The sequence below is a fragment of the Oryzias latipes genome, chromosome 4 (assembly GCF_053564925.1).
Source record: "Oryzias latipes strain Hd-rR chromosome 4, Olatipes_Hd-rR_3.1".
Taxonomy (NCBI): domain Eukaryota; kingdom Metazoa; phylum Chordata; class Actinopteri; order Beloniformes; family Adrianichthyidae; genus Oryzias; species Oryzias latipes.
This window is the reverse complement of record NC_136240.1, coordinates 3,139,546-3,152,694: the sequence shown is the minus strand read 5'-3', so window position 1 is coordinate 3,152,694 and position 13,149 is coordinate 3,139,546. Positions and strand designations below refer to the sequence as shown.

Below are 13,149 nucleotides of genomic sequence, written 5' to 3'. Positions count from 1 at the left end.
GACAGAAAAAAAGTTGTAGACATTTCTGTAAATTGACATGGTCGTTAGTGTTTAGTCCTGTTACTGGGACTCTCGTATTAAATTCACATGCTGTCCAATAGCTCTGATCCTTCTTGAGATGATTCTGCTTCTTTATTGGAGTCCAGCTGTTTAATGAAACTGACTGGACTTGCTTAGGAAAGCCACACAGCTATAGAGGTCTATGGAGGACCACAGTGCGCTTCAGGCCACTGACAATCATGAGGTTGAAGGAACTGCCAGGAGCTCAGAAACTGCATTGTGGTAAGGCACAGGTCTGGTGAGGGTTACAAAAGAACCTCTGCAGCTCTCAAGGTTCCTAGGAGGGCAGTGGCAATCCTAAGCTGCGTTCAAACGGGACGTGATGTGCACGTCAAATTTGCCACGCGGCGAATTCACTGTTCGCCTTGTGTCCAAAAATGTGTTGATAGCTTGACATCCCGGCCGTGTGTGGAAGGAGCGACGGCCACATGTTTTGAGCCGCATTGCTACACGGAGCGGTGTCTTTGTATAATTCATTCACAGTGCATGCATGTGTTCCGTGCATGGTGAAGGCATGCATTTACAATGCACGGAACACATGGATGATGTTCAGTGATCAGGTTGATTTAGTATAAAGAGCTCTACAAAAGCATCAGTAATGAGATCCTTCAGAGACTCTCCCGGTACGGTGAGGTTCACCATCTACTGCAGCAGCTGCGTCAGAATGATGGCTGCTTCCGCGGCAGCTCTGTCTCCCTGTGACCCAGTTTGAAGGCTCACTATTGACCCAAGCTGAGAAAAATAAAAACATGCCTAAAATTAGAGGATCCTTTTTTTATTATTGTGTCGATGAAAATAGGAACACTATCATAAAGTTCAGGGAGAAGAGTCTTGGTGAGAGCGGTACAGAAGTTCCCAGAGATCCCTGTGGCTGAGCTCCAGAGATGCAGTAGGAGATAGGAGAAGATCACTGCAGCTCTCCATCAGTCTGGGCAGAGTGATCTGACAGACACCTTTCCTCAGTCCAAGACACATGAAAGATGGCATAGAGTTTGATAAACGACACATGAAGGATTCCCAAACTGTAATTAGATTCTTTGGTCTGATGACATCAAAACGGAATTTTTTTGGTGTGAATTCCAAACTTTCCGTGTGGAGAAAACCACACACTACTCATCACCTGCCAATCCAACCCCAACAGTGAAAGATGGTGGTTTGGGGGTGTTCTTCAGCAGCAGGGACAGGAAAACTGGTAGCAATTGAAGAAAAGGTTAAAATGGTATAGAAAACAAAAGGTCTAAATAGTCATGACAATGTGGTTCATGGTGTTTTCTTTTTTTTTGTGGTAAATTTGCAGAAATTCATCATCTCTGTTTTTTCTGTCAACATGGTTCACTACTGCATTAGTGCATTATAGGTCAATTAGTACATTATTGAGAAATCAAATGAACTATCCTGATTTGGTCAAATGGCCGTATTCATAGTAAGAGTGAAAGATTCAAAGGGGTTTGGTGAACCCTTCCCACTGTAAATGTGAGTGTTACACCTAACCCTTAATGGCTCTGCTGGATACCTGGCCTGCTTTGCTGAAGCGGTGACCGGCAAGGATCATGTGGAAGGCAAACTTCCGCACCATGGGGCTGCGCATGTTGATGAAACAGTGGGCGGCCTGCTCCAGCAGCAGGGCACTGCGCAGGTCTGAGTCCTGCAGGAAGACAGTCAAATGAAGGCAAAGGCCCACCCGCAGCCCCCATTGCCAAGGCCCTTCATACCTCACTGGTCATCTTGATGAGGAGCGTGGCGGCCTCAGAGTACTTTGCCTGATTCTTGAGGATCTCAGCACTCAGTAAAGCACAGCGCTCTGCCAGAACCATGTTCCTGCCAAAAGCAAAAGAGAACTCATCAGAGACCAAGAACAGGACAGTTCAATCCAGTCCAGATAGTTTCCATACAGCCAGACTGCCTTAGCTGTCATTCATAAAACCCAAAGAAGGCTTCTATGCAGGAAAACAAGCACAACCAAAAGAAAAAGTCATCCGTTTAAGAACAACACTGTGCTGCTGGAATCAGCTGCAGCCAGAGGTCAATCGTTTGGAAACGGTAAAGCAGTCAGAGGAGGACATACCTGCAGTCGTCTCTGTACTTCTGGATTGCCGTGTCCATGTAGTGAGCAGGGTAGGGTCTGGCGCCCCCACCCTGCAGGAAGGCTGAAACTGCTGCCATTTCCTGCACAGAAAAAGTGTCAGCATGAGAGGAAAAACCAGAGCAGGTCCAGTTTTATGGAAGCATTTCTTTAGCATAATTCAAAATAAAAGTCAAAACCAGAAATGCTTTTTCATTTTCTAAATTAAGCTGCATTTGTTGACTCAAAATTAAAAAGAAAAAGCAATCCTTCAAAATGCTTTTTCTTTCTCTTCTTCAACACCGCTCATTCTCTACAAAAGCATTTTGAAGTACCCGTATTTTCCGGACTATAAGTCGCACTTTTTTTCATAGTTTAGCAAGGGGTGCGACTTATACTCTGCAGCGACTTATATTAGAAATAAATTGAAATAAATACATTGTTAACTCTCCTGTTATGTTCATTTGTGAGGAACAGAGATGATGTTCCTGGGTCAATTTGATGTTTGAGGTATGTTAAGTGTTAAGAGTATGTTTAGTGACTCAGAGAATCAGCAAACTAAGATCTTGAAGGCTAACAACATACTATTCTATTTTCCAATGATTTCATAGATTCAGAAATGCAATAAAAATGACAACTGTTTCTACAAATACAGGATGAAAACAGAGTATTAGTTGGCCAATGATGCTTCATAAAAGGAATAAATAAACAAGTATGAGAAAGAATTACTGTGAAATTATGAGATAAACAGTCTGCTATGATTGTGTCATATGAGGTTTTGAAAGTTATTATATCTTGGTCTCAGATTTTGTCAAATAAATTTCCCGTCAAAATGCGACTTATAGTCCAGTGCGACTTATCTGTGTTTTTTTCTACTTTATAATGCATTTTTGGGCTGGTGCGACTTATACTCCGGTGCGACTTATAGTCCAGAAAATACGGTATTGATTTTTCATTTTAATTTTGAGTCATTTGATGCAGTTACATTTTGAAAATGAAAAAGCATTTCTATTAATCCATTTTAATTGTCAAATTAGAGATGAATATTGCTACACATTTACCAGAGAACTTCTTGAAAATTAAACGTCAAATACAATTTTCTTTATCATTTTAATTAAGTGACAGAATAAGCAGTGTTGAAGAAGAAAATGAAAAAGCATTTCTGGTTTTGACTTTTATTTTTAATTACCGGTATTTTCCTGAAGAAGGCAAAGTTGTGTTCTGAGATGGGCGTGTTTCTTAAGTCTGCATTCGATTAGCAACACTAACGTCAGAAAAAACCTTCAGTGATGTAAAATGCGATTTGAGTTCTATTGGTTCCTATTTACCATAAACATCATTCAGCTTTGATGGGGTCTGTGTGTTTTGTCCTGCGAGTTAGCAATAAAAATGTCTCTGAACCATTAAGACCTGTACCTGACTATCAGCCTCACACACAAACAAGTAGAACTCATCAGCTCAGGTCAGGTTTCAATCAGAATTCTCTAAAACTCCACAGAGCCTTTCTCAGGAGGACTGGCTTTGACCCGGCAGCTGAATTGTTCTGTCTCAGTTCTGCTCACAGCGACAGCAGATGGCAGGAGATGCAGTAGACGGCAGTAGACAGCAGTAGAAGGCAGGTGAGGACAGACGCAAAACTCACCAGCGCTCCGGCGGCGTACAGCAGGGCCTGGTCTGACAGGAAGTCCTTCTTGGCGGTGTGGTAGCAGCTGTAGGCCAGCTCATAATGCTGCACCAGGAAACACAGATCTGCCATCTTCCTGATCTGCAGCTCAGGCGCCTCAGGAGGATACCTGCAGGGGGGGGGGGGGGGGGGGGGGGGGTCCAAAGGTCATGGTACGAAAAAAACCTTAAGGCTTGGAGGAACATGGAGGTAAAATCCTCTCAACATACATAACTGTGAAGTGACATTTCTACCAGACTTCTGAGAGGATTTCACAAACTTACAGGAGGCCGCAGGCACTCTTGGGCTCACTCATGCCCTTTTCCGGAGCCTTACCTCCACCAAACCACTTCTTGGTGGCGGTAAAAAGGGAGCGACTCAGGCCCTTCCTGGAAACCAGCTGTGGACAGAAAAGATTGGAGATCCTCAGGATCCGCCCACACCCCAACACTAACATCATGGCTTCAGGTTTAAAAGCAAAGGTGGCACCTGATCTGTGCTCACCAACATCATGGTTCCTGCAGATGTTGACATTGCTATAAAATCCGATCCAAGCCTTAGCCCCAGTTCAATGGGAGCTGTGCTTAGGGGAAGTCACAAAGCTGCATGCAGGTGGAGGGAGGAGCTCTGCTGGCATCAGAACTGAGCTGGAAGCTGCCTGACACGCCCCCAGGAACACCTACCTGGTCGTTGAGCTGTCTGATGTTCTTCTCGATGTGTGGTAGCAGACCCCTGAAGGTGAACTCCTGGACAAACTGCCTGATGCGGTCGTGGTCATTCAAAGTGAGGCATGATCCACGGCCCACTGCCACGGGCGCCACACCCTCCGTGTCTGTTCTCGCTTTCATCACGTCTGCATCGGTCAGACTTGTCGAACTGCTGTCTGCCTCAAGCTGCAGAGGATCGTTGTTCAGGCAGCCGGACTCGCCCCCCCCTTCAGAAACACACCAAAATGTTCTTACTCCACTATGACCATTTGTTAAAATATATACATTCACATGATAATAATGGATTAGATTTATCTGCGCTTTCCAGACGCAAAGCGCTTACAGTGTGTCCATCATTCATTCAGTCCTCCTTCATACTTAGTGATGGTAGCTACTGATGTAGCCAGACTGAAAAAGGCGTGGCTGCCAGTTCACGCCTACGGCCCCTCTGACCAGCACCAGGACATTCCTGCACATTCTTAGGGAAGCAGTACCCTTAAGGGTCTTGCCCAAGGGCCCTCACTGGTCGATGTTAATTGCTCACCATTAATATGGTAATTGCCCTATAACCATTGCTTGCTTGTTCATTGCCCCTGAGAATCGATCCCTGGATTCCTGTGTGCCACTCCTTCACCTTACAAACTGAGCTACGGAAGTTTAATTGATTCTAAGGTTTTTTAACCAAAATCCCACAACCTAAATGTCTTAAAGCCATACTTCATGATCATCTGAAGCATCTGTTTCCAAAATCTCCTCTACATGGGTGTGGCCATTGCTGCTGAGCTCCGCCCTCGATCCCCTCCTTTCTGCAAACTGTGTCTGGCATGAGTGAAGACTTTGACACCGGGGGGGGGGGGGCACCAACGACACCGACTGACAGTCTCTATTCTCCAAAGCTTCTCCTTCGTGAATAGTGAAATTTTTGGTTCCAAATGGACACTTTTGAACAGAACGACAAAACGAATGTGTGAACCAGACATTTAATAAAATGACACCAAAAAGAACTTTGATAAACCTATGAAAAATGTTTTGAATGACAATAGAATTTAGGTTCCATTGCAGCAGCAACAGCACTGACTGTGGCTCAGGACCGATGTGATGCTAGCACATGCAGATCATCACATTTATTTGAGCAGCAAATAAAATGAAATGCCAGAAACAAAGTGACTATTCGCACCTGATTTTCCAAATACCTTTGTGCTTAGCGCTGAACCGGAGGAAGGGTTATGTTTAGGATTACGGGTTAGGGTTAAGCTGCGTTCACACCCAACGCGATTGGCGCAGCAGAGGCGGCCAGTTTCAGTGTTAGGTCAACGGTACGGACGCCATCTGAGCGATGGGGGCGGCACAAAGGTCTGGTAGCAGCGGGTTTGGTTCCCGTCTGAACAAAATCGCCCAACAGTAGCCGGGACGGGAACACCGATCCCGATCACTACGCCGGCTCCAGGGAGGCGACAGAGAGCCGCTGCAGGATGGGGAGCCAGCCTGCTCGGGTCTCCTGAACTTTAGGATATTTGTCTTATATTCATAAAAAAGATCCCCTGATTTTATTCTGGTTTTCATTTTTACCCTCTCTGGTTAATGCGGGACAGTAAGCCTTCAACCTCGGTCAGAGAGACACAAATGTGGAGAACACATTTGGAACTTGAACTTTCATTCTAAACACGTGCGTCAACAACAAAATCACACCTGAGTGTGTCCACACTGGATGGGCAGATCAGGAAGGTTGTGCAATATGCTCCTGGGCTGCTGTGACATCACATCTTTAACACAGTTTGATTGACAGCCATTTAAAAGGAGAAATACTCAAAAATGCAAAAATGAAATGTTTTTCTATCTGAACGCTTTCATAATGAAAATGCCACACGCAAAAGGCAAAACAATTAAAAAAAACAGGATTTTCATCAGAGGGGGACTTTAAATACACATTTGACTGACGTGTGTTTATACATGCACATATGGCTTTTGAGGCTAAAAACCACAAGTGTGCGCCCTCAGTCCACCGTGTGCTCATATGTGCACCACAGAAAATAGTGCATGAGAGCAGAGATAGAAACCAATCCCACAGGGATGTTTAGACAACTAAAATGAAATAATTCAGCTGATAAACACAATGCAACCCATCATTTGTCTCACTCGTTTGTGTGAAGGTCCCACCTTCTTCGTCACCCCCTTTCTCAGCAGCTGGAGCTCCATCAGCTGGGTCCTGAAACGCAGGAGGTGATGTTAACGCCTGGGCATGTCCATTGTTCTTCACTTTCAGATAAAAGGTAATTCAGCAGAAACGTTGACAGTCGTGAGGCTCTGCTCGGTCCCAGGTCCTCACGGTCGGCTGCATGTTGGACTGCAAGCATCGTTTAGGAACCAGACAGGCTCTGAATGCTGATCCTAGCTGAAGGTCTCAGTGAAAGCGAACCGATAACCAAGCTTACCTGGTAACGTAGGTTGTTCTTGTGCAGGTATTGACTCCAGGGATCTGGAATCTGTTCGTCCTCTTCAGCAGAGACGGCACGTGAGTTGATCTTAAGCAGGTAGCACCCTTGAGAGCCATACCTCTGCTTCATGTCCTCATAAACGGTCTCAGCCCTGAAATTAAGAACAAACCTGATCATTGTGAAGAACATGATCAGCCAGTGCTTTTTAACCTCAAAGGCAAGGCACCTTGAGACAGGAATATTATATTGGTGAGGGTCTGAGTCTGAGAGCTTCATTACTGAAACAGTGTGTGGGTTTCAGAGTGCAAAATGAAGTAAACAGCACTGGCATATGAAAACATTCAGATTTCTAAAAACAAAGGCTCCATGGCATCCTCTACCACACCTGCGTAAATGCAGGTGTGGTAGAGCTGCCCGATTTAAGGAAAACTCGCAATATTTGAAGTTTGATTCCCCATTTAAACAGGAGTTTGAAGAGAAACAGAATTTTAATTTCTATGTATGCAAAAACATTATAGAGATTGACAATAAAGTTTACTTTGACTTGACTAATAATGATCAATATTGTGATGACGATATAGCTAGCGATAAATGGACAAGTAGCAAAAACAACAAAAACGTTTCCATTTTACTGCAAAGTATAATTTAAATAAGGGTCAAAATACCTTAAATTATTCTCCAAATGAACTTCGTCTAATTAAGAGGGCAACATCTAACATAAAAGCTCCATCCGATTGGTCAACAACGTGAAAGGCTCAATCTGATTGGTTAAATGCATAAAGGGATTTATTCCACTCATTAAATAATTCAAGTTGCCATGGAGATGGTTTTAGCACAAGCGATAACGATACATTTGCGATTAATTGTGCAGGCCTAAGGTGTGGTGCTCTTCCCTAACCCCCCCCATTTATCACATGCACACATTCATAAGCAGCTTTGGTTCCTGAAACAGCAAACTAGGGGTTGACCCATAAACTGGCTGATATTTGGCATTTTGAGGAAACGCCGGTGTTGGGCATCCTCTATCACTAACTGTGGATCAAGAAGCAGTAAAGTGATCAATGACATCCTTATTAATGATCGTCTTTAAAAGAGAAGATGATGTTAAACATCACACAGCTATGGCCTCAATGACGCAGTTAGAAGAAAAGGTCCAGAGTAGGGGTCGACCGATGATCAGCCAGGCCGATTGGCGCTGGTTTTTGTTTTGTTGACGTATGTCGGCATCTAGCTTTTTTCAATCCAACAGGCTGATTTTGACGGGTTATTATGGCTCAGATGCAGCTCTCCGTCTCCAGCACCAAGGAACTCGCTGCACTTTAGTTTTGGTTTCATGTTTCCACAAAGAAAAGTCATTTAAATTAGGTTGAAGTTTGTATTTAACAAAGATGCTGCTGAGCCCGTTACTGCCTGCACCTATAGGAGCCATTTATTTACCTTTTTTATTCTTTTTTTTTTATAAATAAAGATAATTGTTGGTTATTGTATTATTCTAAATTTTTATGCTAATTTTTCCACTTTTACTGCAAACAAATATCAGCTCCAAATGTCGGTTATCGGCCTTCTTGACTACTAATGTCTGTATCGGCCCTGAAAAAACATATCTGTTGCTGTCTAGTCCTGATGACATCACAGCCAGGGGGGCAGAGCTCCTTCAGGCGGTAAAAGTCCTCAGCCTTCTGACACATTTCCATCAGAAACAATAAATCCAAGTCTTTGTTGATCAAGAGTTTATTCAGGAAGAGGGATTTATGGCAGATGGAGCGGATTGAACACAGCCCTCAAAGATCCACTGTATTACCAGCTGATGACATTTGGACTGACAGTAAACACCTGTTATGGTCATGTGATCATGCTGTCAGCCTCCGGATCCAAACAACGGTTGGTAGAAACTCTCATGAATGTACGCTTGAGGTGGAGGGAGGAAGTAGGGCTGCACAAAATGAGAACATCTTCTCACAAAAACACATCCACCTGTAAGGGCAGAGACTAATGCTTCACTGACGACTAGAGTACGGCGAAAGAGCATCTCAAGTACAATGTGTTTTCTGTTTTAGACGAGTCTCAAGGGAACTATAAGACACACCTATGCCCCCTTTAAGCTGAACCTTGAACCAGCCACTAGTCTCTATGACCCTCCATGGACCTGTTCAGGTGCATCATGGGACTATAGCTCAAAGTAGGATAAGCGGAATCACGTTCTTCATCCTGATGAGAGGGTTGTCAGAAATATTTTCTGCACAAAGGCAGTTTAGGATCACTCCTTAGTTTCTTATATCAATAATAACTTACTACTATGAGACAAACATTAAAATGTCAGTGTACAAATGTGTATCATCTCTGTGAAGTTGAGTAATAAGTAAAAACAAATGCTCTCTGATTCTGCAGTGGAAAACTTTACTGTGTTTCACAGTTCTACCGCGGAAAGAAAATGTGCAAACACATTGTTTTTTGTCATAGATGCACACATTCAGTTCAGTGTTAACACTTCAGTGCTATCGACCAGTTTTCAGCGCCGAAGGAAGATCCTTTTTCCACTGAGGAGGAAAAACCTCACTGCCGAGCGGTGGTCGCCGTGGATAACCAGTTTGTGGACGGACACCGAGGCTATGCTGATGGAGACCCACTTATCTAAATAGTCTGATCATCTCCTGTGCTGCTCACAATTTCCATTCATGTATTCTGCTAGTTACAACTCCAAACAAAGAGGAGTTGCTGTTTTAATCAATAAAAATATTACATCTACTCATAAGGATACAGTTACTGACCCAGAAGGCAGAAATGTAATTATTATCATATCAGTTTAGCACAATGACTTTTGCATAGCTAGTGTCTATGGCCCACATGTTGACGACTTTTCCTTCTTTCACAGATTTTTCACCTCACTCTCGGTTCACTCTGCCTCCACAATTCTTATAGGCGGAGACGTCAATCTGATTCTGGATCCTGAATTTGACAGACTCAGCACAGCAGCAAACCAACGCACATGCCGGTCTGCAAGTATTCTAAAGCAGTACATGAATGATCTAGGTCTCTGCGACGCTTGGCGCTCATGTCACCCAAACACTAAAGGGTTTACCTTCTTCTCTCCAGTTCATCACTCACACTCTCATTTTGACTATTTATTAGTCAGTAAATCTCTTTTAAAAGAAATTAAAAGTTCCAGCATTCATCCAATTACTATCAGTGTTCGTGCACCAGATTCTGTTAACATTTCTGGGGGATTATCGTCATCCTCAGGTACAACCTGGAGGTTTAATACGTCTCTGTTAAAAGACCAAAGCACCATGACCTGACAGCTTTCCTGCTGAGTTTTATAAAGAATTTTGGGAACAGCTGGCACCAACATAAAACAGCACTAGCACAGAGAATAGAAAAAAAATAAATCACTCCTCACATAACCCACCTTGATCAAACTGGTTTCATCAAAGGCAGACAATCGAATGACAATATCTACAGACTTGTTAATATAATAGACTTTGCCACCATTAAAAAAACAGGAAATGACCATACTATCACTGGATGAAAAAAGCATTTGACGGAGTGCACTGGAAGTTCCTCATTGCTGCCCTCCACAAGTTTGGGTTTGGAGAATCATTCATTGATTGGATTAAAATACTATATCACAACCCCAATGCATCAGTGAGAAATAATAAACAGACTTCCAACAGGTTTTTTCTCAGAAGAGGAACCAGACAGGGTTGCCCACTCTCCCCCTCTCTTTTTTTGCTATATTTATTGAGCCTCTAGTTGCAGCAATAAGACAGAATGAGAGCATTAAAGGAATTAAAACCAAACACAGCCATCATAAAATTAGTTTCTATGCAGATGACATATTACTTTTCCTAAAAAGAAAAAGTAACAATTATTAATGAGTTCTCTCCCATATCAGACTACCCAATTAATTGGAATAAATCCGTTTTATTACCACTGAATAATAATGCAAAGCAAAGACTCTTGCTACCAGTGAAATTAGACAATATCAAATATCTATGTTTTAATTTCTCCCCCAAATGATCAGAACGGGTGCAGCTAATCTACACGCCGTTACTGAAAAGCATACAGAACAATCTAACACGTATAAACCTGCCTCTGTCCATCATGGGTAAAGTAGCCACAATTAAAATGAAAATCTTACCTAAAGTTAATTATCTCTTCCCAATGATTCCCACACAACCGCCACTAAAATGGTTCAAAACATTAGACTCATCCATATCAAGCTTTTTATGGAACTATAAACGTACAAGAATTTGTCCAAAAACTTTCTTCTGCAAAAAGTACTTCTGCAAGTACTTTATTGCAAATACATTACAAGACATCTTAAAATGATTAAAAAACAATCCAGAATCCAACTCATGGTTAGACTTGGAACAGGCGTTATGTGGAAAGATCAACCTGTCAGATCTACCATTTATTAACTAAACAGTTAAAAAACAGGACTGCTTCCAAAGTAGTAATATAAACACCACTTTAACAGCCTGGTGGGAATTTCTCAAAATATCACACTTGTTAATTCAACCGTGCAAAATGACACCCATCTGGAACAACCCAGACATCCTCATACATAAAAAAAATATTACACTTCCCAGCTTGGCAAGCAGGGGGCGTAACACTACTAGAGCATTTAATTATTGATAGAAGATTCATAACACCCCAGGAACTTCAAGACAAACATGGAATAAATAACTTCTTGGAATATCAGCAACTTAAATCTATTATTACTAAAAAGTTAAAATACAGAGAGAATGATTTAAAGCTACCAGAGGTAGTTCTATTCTCCTGCCTATCTGCCTCCCCCCTCTCAGGGGGTTTATGTGTGTGTATGTGTGTGTGTGTGTGTGTGTGTGGGTGGGTCCACTATTGGTACAGGACCTTGGAGGTCTGGCAGGCTGGGGTCCACTGAGGCAATCGGTGGTTGCCCTAACTGGTCGGCTGCTTCTGTCCTGTCGGTGCCTGATCAGAGCTCTCCCAGCTTCATACTTGGGGTTGGATACTTGGGGCCTTGGCTTGCTCCTGGGAACGGCTCTTTCTTGGCTCTTCTCTTTTTATGTGGAGTGGGGGGGTGGGGCCTGGGGGGGGGAGGCTCTTTGGGCAGGGGGATCCCTGGGCCCAATGCTGGGGGGCTGTCTAACAGCTGTCCCCGACTTACCTTCTGCCTCATATAATCACTTAACAGGGTGATGGGGGGTCAGCCGGCGATGCACCTTGGGGGGAGGACCTACTTGGCAGTGGTCCCCCTCCCATAGTTGCTGCATGGATACAGGCCCCTCCCCTTTCGGTTTTTTATTGCACCTTAGCAACAGCACCCTTGGTTGGGGGGGTGCTTGGACATCACTGCCAGCAATGTCCTCTCAGCGCCAATTTTAACTGCACCCTTTAGTACACACACCCTTTACCCCACAAAATTATACACTCCAACACACATGAATACACAGAAATACAAATACAAGGAAGGTGGGACCTCTGATCTTCTGTCCCCTACCCCATCCCTGGTGGGGGGGAACCTGCAACGGCAGCCGTGTTCCCTGGATGCTGGCTTCCTGGGCTCGGCAGACCTCTCTCCACACAGGGGGAGGGATTCCCAAGTTCTCTGGGAAGACCAAGAGCCAAGGATAACATCCCATCTGAGCCTGGGGGTGTCTGTGTCCCTATGATGTGGATTCTGGTCCTTGCCCTCGAGCGCCTGCCGTCTCCAAAATTCCAACTGTGGGTTACCCTGGTCGGGCCATGTTTACAACACTCCTTGTGGACCCCCTCTACTCCTGGGTGTCCTCCTCCTGGACAGGGGTGCGCTACCCCTGCATTGCTCTCTCCTGGACCTCCCATGGGGTTGGTGGGTGGTTGCCTGGAGCGTGGGACGGGTGTCTCTTGGGAGGGGTTCTAGCTCACCACTGCAAATAGTTTGCGTGACAGAATGAAATGTTCCACTTGTTGGTCTGAGTGCAGAAGTGTACGTGTGTGACGGTAGTTGGATTTTGTACCTGTTCACATGTTGAGACTTTTGAAGCCAACAGGTATGTTTGTAACATTTGAGTGTGTGTGGACAGGCCCCGCCCCTTTATGGTTGCTTTATGAACTTACCCACCCCCCATCATCCTCCTACTCCCGCCCCCTCTCCAACATCCCCCTTTCTTTTTCCCTCTTCTTTTCCATCCGGTCCAACAAAAAAACGTTTCAAATATAGTTAATGTAAATAAAATTTAGTTTAAATACACACCCATA

The 13,149-nt window shown here is 43.9% G+C and overlaps 1 protein-coding gene across 2 annotated transcripts in view; it reads right to left on the bottom strand.

Annotated features, from left to right (window-relative positions):
* trappc8 (trafficking protein particle complex subunit 8) overlaps positions 1-13,149 on the bottom strand; it is a 43,807-nt gene that overhangs the window by 24,582 nt on the left and 6,076 nt on the right. Inside the window, exons 5-12 of one of the 2 annotated variants that reach the window (XM_011472980.4) lie at positions 6,925-7,078; positions 6,650-6,698; positions 4,469-4,719; positions 4,070-4,185; positions 3,765-3,915; positions 2,126-2,226; positions 1,773-1,878; positions 1,574-1,705 (exon numbers count right to left, since the gene is read on the bottom strand). In XM_011472980.4, the coding sequence (XP_011471282.1) occupies positions 1,574-1,705; positions 1,773-1,878; positions 2,126-2,226; positions 3,765-3,915; positions 4,070-4,185; positions 4,469-4,719; positions 6,650-6,698; positions 6,925-7,078 (1,060 nt within the window). Of the gene's footprint in view, positions 1-1,573; positions 1,706-1,772; positions 1,879-2,125; positions 2,227-3,764; positions 3,916-4,069; positions 4,186-4,468; positions 4,720-6,628; positions 6,699-6,924; positions 7,079-13,149 lie in introns of both variants that reach the window. The other variant, XM_011472977.4, reaches the window with a different exon arrangement.